The 6934-nt window shown below is 34.9% G+C and overlaps 1 protein-coding gene across 2 annotated transcripts; it reads right to left on the bottom strand.

Moving 5' to 3' along the window:
* Positions 1-200: 200 nt before the first annotated feature.
* LOC133201523 (baculoviral IAP repeat-containing protein 3-like) lies at positions 201-4071 on the bottom strand. 2 transcript variants are annotated; one of them, XM_061337327.1, is made up of 6 exons: positions 2241-4071; positions 1896-2076; positions 1434-1685; positions 1241-1312; positions 868-1091; positions 201-339 (listed from the first exon to the last, which is right to left on the bottom strand). In XM_061337327.1, exons 1-5 carry the CDS (start codon positions 4059-4061, stop codon positions 895-897), a joined length of 2523 nt encoding a protein of 840 aa, XP_061193311.1. In that variant the 5' UTR covers positions 4062-4071; the 3' UTR covers positions 201-339; positions 868-894. The 2 variants fall into 2 exon arrangements, with proteins under 2 accessions (XP_061193311.1, XP_061193310.1); XM_061337326.1 differs by lacking the exon at positions 201-339 and having other exon boundaries at positions 391-1091.
* Between the last annotated feature and the right edge of the window lie 2863 nt (positions 4072-6934).

Here is a 6934-nt window from a genome sequence, read left to right as displayed (position 1 = left end):
TGGTACTTACACAAAGTCTTACAGACGATTCAATGTATACGTGTCGAATCCCATTCTTACATGAGGTAATACATGACCATTCTTACATGAGGTAATACATGAATAACAATAATGTTGATTAATTCATGAACACATTCACTGTATATTTATTGATATTTTTTTCAGATTATAGCTGATAAACATATTCACCTTACGTCCGTTCATGTCCAAATGCATTTTTGAAATATTTTTAACAGTTCATAGATTTATCAAAGTAAGTATATTTCACATGGCTTTAAATGTCATCTTCAAACTTCCTCTTTTTGTTGAACTGCCAAGGATTCCTGCCTCATCCTGACACTAAAACGAATATTCCATTATAAAACGTCCCAAAAGTTCAGTTTAGGGATGGTATAGTCCAATTGTGACAAAATCTTGGTGAAATGTCAGAAATCAAAGTTCTCCTTCTTCATATTGTTATAAACATTACACTCCCTGGATTTTTGCCGATATACCTAACTCGAAGTCACAAGGAAGACTTATTTGGTCACAAGCAATTTTATGCAAGCGTTCACTTTCACTTTAAGAGAGAAAATTATTCGAACACTCTGACATTCGCGTTTTTTAATGCAGCAAAGAAGAGCAGAAAGATTGATCACCTCTGAATAACTGAAAAGGGCGCGTTCATTTAATTTACTTACTGTAGGCTTTGGGGGGGGGGGGTTGTGTCGATTTTGTAATATTCGATACGGGGGGCACGGTTGCAGAGAAAGGACAAACATGATTCTCAAATTTGATACTAATATTTACACATATTTATATTTACACCACAACAGTACTGAAGTTGGAAATCATATGGATATCAAATGCAGATATTTGGTGGGTTACCTTGATTTTCGGGTCATCTAATGCCAACTATGCCAGCCATGTTCTCACCGTCCCTTTTACAAACTGTCGACATATCGGACACTTCCGCATGGCCGGAGCACAGTCTGGACAACAACAGAGATGACCACAAGGTAACATGGCGATAGAAGCCTCATTTTCAAGACAGATTTTACAGATCCTTAGGTCTCTGAGTCTCCTGTTTTCTTCAATCAATGATTTGGTGTCTGAAAAATAGTTACTATGTTGAGAATTTCATTTAACAGAAATAAAAATAAATTAATAAATTATGCAAAAAGACCATATTAACCAATTGCAAAGAAATTCAATAAGTATAGAAAAGAGAGTTAAGTAAAGAGGAAGCAAATGTACATACCCTCTAGGGACATTGATGGTAAAATGTCATTTAAAGAATCTAAATTCTCCTGATTTCTAGGCCTTGGAACATCTAAAAAGAAATACATATTTAAACAAAAATCTTGAAAAACTTAAACTTAAACATGTGTAACATTGACTTTTAAATGTTTCAAACAAATCTATAACAGTACATCAATTAAAGAGATAATTACCTTCATTCTTTGATTCCACTGAATGTCCATTTGCTGCCGCTAAGGGCACCTGTTGATCAGAGGAGGGCATTGTATGATCTGCCTGGGAGGTTACATTCACATTTTGTTGACCATTGGTGTTTCTCTCGATGTTTCCCCCCCTAGCCTGGGGCCTGGAGCTAAATATCTGGGGAGGGATATCCAAACCATTGTTTCTTTCTTCTTTACTCAAAATAAAGTCCATCAAATCTTCTCCAGAGATGTCTTGAGGGTCTAAAATCATTTTGATATTATTAACTACACATGTTTGATCTAATCCGTTGTATTTAAAAGAAGAATACGTTATTTCCCCCTTTAAATTATAGAATGAAAATGGCAATTCTAATATTTTTACTTCACGGATTTTTAGCAAATCATTTACTTTCTTTTACTTTTTTTATATCATGTTTCTTTTTTTTCCCCTAATATTTTTAAATATCATACCCTTAGTGGCCTTCAGTTGATTGAAAGCTTCTTTGATAACTGCTAAGGAGTAACCCATTTCTAGGACGCTTTGAACGGAAGAGAATGAAGAGACATCTGGATGACTTGTCCCATTGGGTACACTTTCTTGATGCAAGGAACTAGGTGTAATATTTCCTGCACCCTGTGCTTCAAGTTCTTCCTGTAAAATCAATTAAAAAAAGTTTTCAATCAAAATAAGTATTTTCTTCCATTTTCATGATAAATAAAGTTTTGCAAGTAATGTTAAGTGCTGAATGATTGAAAATAATGAAATATTAGGCTTCTAAATTAATTAAAAAAATATTATAAGTCCAATAACATTACCTGTTCCTGATGCTCTATTTGCACGAGAGCAACAAACTCGTCCCCTTTGTTCTGTCTCAGGAAAGCACACTTCGGAAACCATCTGGCGTGTTCTGTCCAAGGATCATCACCTGGTTCCCAATTACGTAATCCCCCTCCACAGAAGAAACATCGGGTGTAATCCCCGTATCCAGCATACAGAAACCCTGCTGTAGCGAGGTCACGTGGTGTTTGAGTCAAACTAGTGGGCCAGTCTTTATAAGAGCTCACTCTTGTTGCCAGCACTGCGTACGCAGGATATTTTGGTCGGTCAAAGTTAATTCCGAGTGGGTCTAAATCTCTTAAAAAAGCATTAATTTTTTCTTGTATGTTTCTCGATCTTGAGAGGACGGTGTTTATTTCAGTTTTTGTTGAGTTCTTGTATTCGTCTGTTTTCTTCGGTGCACTAGCTACATTTTCTGATGAAAATGATGATGATGATGAGGCTTGGGAGTTACCATTCGACAATGCTGAGCTGTTTGTTGTGTTGAACGCACCATTGGAAATGGCAGCTGTATTGTCTCTGTTTAATGTAGACGATTCTTGTAAAGTTTCCGATGCATTGTTATTTACATTTTCTAAATATCTGTCCCTTTGAGCACCTTCATCTTGGATATTAGATTGGTTTGAGTTTTGGTTATCTCCAGTATTCAAAGAAATTCTATTTGGAACACTTCTAGGCTGAGTAGTGTCTTCCGTATGTTGAGCAGTATTGGCACCATTCGGAACATCTCCTATTGGAACATTATTGGAAGGACCTGTCTGCAACAGTGGACAATTTGGGGAAATTTGGCGGTGAATTTCTCGTGGAATATCGCCTGCTTTCCATCTGCTCCTCTCAGATCCACACGCAAAGCAGACAACACGGTCACCATTACCAGTAAAGTAAAACCCTTCTTTCGCGAGTTTAATTGTCGAAATATAACCGGATGCAGGAAAGTTTTTAAAAGTCCCCAAGCGCACAAGCTCTAAATTCATAGAATGAGGAGATTCTTCAGATGATATTGATCTCGCGTCTTCTTGTCTTCTCGAGGATTGAATGGAGCATAACTCTTTCTCGACAAATTCTTCAAAATTCCTCGAACTCTCTATCAAGGGACGAAATTGCATATCTCTCTGTACTTTTGACAAACCATCATGGAAGTTCTTGAATAGGAGGCTGAAGAGTAACGTATCGAAGTCCTTGCCATTTTTGGGTGATTTTACATTCGTATCCTCTGAAAAATATCCCAAACATGGATCTTTGACCACTGCTTTTAAACCCTTGATATTTTCTATACCTCCCCAACCTCTGCAAAATGCCTTTATTTCATCTCCAGGCACCTTATTCATTGTGTCGAAAGAGATTCTTTTCACCAAGTTTTCCCAAGAAACTTTGTTGTATTTTTCCTGTTCTATTTCTGTTTGTGTTTCACGTGACGTTAATTTCCTAGATCTCATTCCATTTTCTCTGTTTAAATTCCATGCCTTGTATGGTCTCCTTCCTCTTATTCTGTTTGCACTTCTTTTTGATGCTTTGCCCTTCGCTTGTTCCAAAGACCCTCTTATTTTTATTATTTCATTTGACATTTCGTCTAACTTCTCATCCATTTTTTGTAGCAATCTAATAACTGCATATGAGTTAACATTTCCTGGATTTTCGGATCTAGAAACATATACGTGCGATCCGGATTTTGACATCTGTGCAACGAATTCTTTCCAATCAACAGCCGTGTGATTTCCCCAGTCTGTTTGCAGAGCATCATTCTCTGATTTGCTTCTTTTAACTTTCGTTTTTATAAAAGGTTCTATATTATTATCCATCGCAAGGAAATCTGTAATATAAAACCAAAGGAAGATTTGTTAGTTTTTACTAAAATACCCGACAGTTTTATTATAAATGCAACAGCTTAGTATTTTATTCCTCAGATTTTTTTTCTTTGCAAAACTAATTATTTTATTATGAGTAATTAATGCATTATTCAGTTCAGCTTAAACCATTATTATCGGCCGCTGTGTACCATATCTGCAAGTGAAGAGTTTACAAATATTCTGTCACAAGTTATTGAAACATTCATAAATATAAACTTTGTGGGTTTTTTTAATATCCGTATTTTTTTTTTTTTCATTTATACATGTAGGTGCCATGATTGCTTTTTATTTTGCAATTTGTACACGCTTATTTATACATTTTCTACAGTTCATGTCTACAGATTCTCGTGTTTTCCTCGAAATCTTCCTTATGATTATACTTTGGTAAGATTCAATTATTTGCAACCGATTTCAGTGATGTTTTGCATCAATCCATAAGTTGTTCAAATATTTTCTAATCATAATCTCTACCATGACAAGTCCTTTCAACAAAGGTAATCGTAGCGTAGAGGCTCACCTCGAAGTATGCTATCTATAAGAAAGGCAAAGCCTCAAGTCAAATGTTTCAGTAATAGAAAAACATAGTTTGGTCTGAAAAAACCTACTGTAACTTGGGCATGGGTCTATATTATGAAAACTTTTCAATCATTCAAAAAATCAGCGACAAATCCAGCATCTGTAGCAGGTCCGGTAGAATGAATCCCTCTATGCAAGTTTGTTTCATTACTTTGAAATAGAAATGTTTAAAAAAAATTAACCTGTTTAATCAACTGGAAAATGTAGGGTAGATCCAGCATCCGAAGCATGTCTGGTATAATGAAGATCCTTAATTAAGATGCATCATCCATGCAAATTTAGTCACTATGGCTTGAATTTATGGTACTTGGAAAAAATCTCAACCGAGATTAACTTGTGAATAGATCTGCTCTGAAAGCTTTAACCTGTTTAATCAACTAGAAAATGTAGATCATATCTAGCATTTGAAGTAATAGCATCTGCTATGTGCAATTCGTGATGCATCACCCATGCAAGATGGGTACAGGTATGGCATATAATTACTTGGGAATGAAATTTGCTCCAAAAATCTAAGTTGTTCATCATACATAAAATGTAGGTCAGATCCAGCATCTGGAGCTAGTCTGGTAGTGTTCGTCTCTAGACAAGTTTGGTCCATGTAACAGGTAGGGTATATTGTTACTTGAGAATTGAGACCAGAATTGTTCTCCAAAAACTTTAACCTGATCCAAAAACTTTAATCATCCCTACCCCCCCCCCCCCCCTTGAACGACTTCGTCGAGGTGAACAAAAAAGTATTGTTCAAAGAAAATCAATTCATATTCTCAAAATCATTATAAATATAGCGTTGTACATTTTTTATTATTAATTATACAAGACAAGAACAGCAAGTTTTAACAACGACAAACACTCGCAACTTTTCGGCCGTTTTCCGAGCTGACAAAACGGGTCGAACTCTAAATAGGTTATAAATACCTTACCGTCTATCCTCGATCTGATTTCTGTCGTAAGATTTTCTCTGCAGTTGATATATATACATGTACCTTGTAGACTATTTTTAGAAAAATGACTCATGGATCACGGGGTTAGACTTTTAGATTACACTCAAAAGAGGCATGCTTTGAAATAAATTGGCAGGTACGATATTATTTTCAAAATAATTTTATCTTTACATTTTAAATTATTTCATTGATTTTAAGAAATTGTAAGTATATTTCATGATTTTATAAAGTTTAGCATCGATAATACATATAGACATCGATAAGTGTCGACGGATTTTTTTTTTTTTTAGAGAAGCCCTTTGCTGTTACTTAAGTATGAATATTTTTTAATAAAAATGTATCCAAACACAACATTGTAATATAATTTTTTCATTAATTCATTGCATTGTAAAGTTATACAGTGAGTGCCGATTGATGTTAATGACCAAGTTGGTATTCTAAACAGGTATCTTTTTCATTTTTGTTTTTGTATTCTTTTTTTGTTTACAGGTACTAGATGAACGTGTTGGTATTCTGTGCAAAGGATAACATATAAACCATATATAGTTCGATTGTCAACCATGGACTTTGATGGCACTCTTTTAACTTTCTGGAAGTTTGTGTCTATACCTTCTCACTCTCCTGGCTCCATTCCACGTACAAATAAATCTAGTATACAATAATCCATAAATGTAATTCAAGAGGGAAATAAAAGATTACAATTCATATATTGCAGACCCATGTATAGGTGGGGTTAGGGGTATAACATCGCCGTTCCAAAAAAAATTGATATAATTTACATGTAGTATACACGTTCTATAAACAATAATAGTTCCTGTTTATGCTCCCTCAACTGACATTAACGAGTGATGATCTTTTTCCTGTTGGCAAATTTTCTTATTTTAGTTCGAACCCCCCCCCCCCTCCCCCGAAACTACTTTTTTACGGGGCCTGTGAAATGTACAATAAGTTTCTGTTTGTAGTCGATTTGATAAGATCATTCTACCTAAGCTAAAGTTTTCTTAAAACTAGTTGTAGCATTTAATTGTGTTCAAAAACTGCTGTTTCAACAATTTTAACACAAAGTAATGCATCAATACATGTAATAATGTTTAATTGTTGCTAAACGCTTCTAGTATGATTTTTATATCAATGAAATGAGTTAACCTGGTATAATATTCCGTTACTCTTTCCGCTCTGTTCTCACTTCCGCTTTTTAGTAACACATATACCCGATAAGAGGTTTTAACAAAAAAACCTTCAGAATTAAGGTAGAAAATTTAGGGGCTTCATTTGCTGTATTTTTTGATCTTCGTGAAATTTTAAGAA

The sequence above is a fragment of the Saccostrea echinata genome, unplaced genomic scaffold (assembly GCF_033153115.1).
Source record: "Saccostrea echinata isolate AGI-Se365-2 ecotype Australia unplaced genomic scaffold, CSIRO_AGI_Sech_v1 ptg000044l, whole genome shotgun sequence".
In the NCBI taxonomy this organism is placed as follows: Eukaryota; Metazoa; Mollusca; class Bivalvia; order Ostreida; family Ostreidae; genus Saccostrea; species Saccostrea echinata.
This window is presented reverse-complemented; position numbering and strand designations above follow the sequence as displayed.

What these genes read in the sequence shown, in the direction of transcription:
- LOC133201523 (XM_061337327.1), bottom strand. Translation starts at nt 4,061, where the DNA reads ATGGATAATAATATAGAACCTTTTATAAAAACGAAAGTTAAAAGAAGC. An exon ending in TCAACTGAAGGCCACTAAGG is followed by an intron (nt 1,686 to 1,895) that starts GTATGATATTTA and finishes AAATGATTTTAG; the next exon opens with ACCCTCAAGACATCTCTGGA. An exon ending in AGTGGAATCAAAGAATGAAG is followed by an intron (nt 1,313 to 1,433) that starts GTAATTATCTCT and finishes ATTTCTTTTTAG; the next exon opens with ATGTTCCAAGGCCTAGAAAT.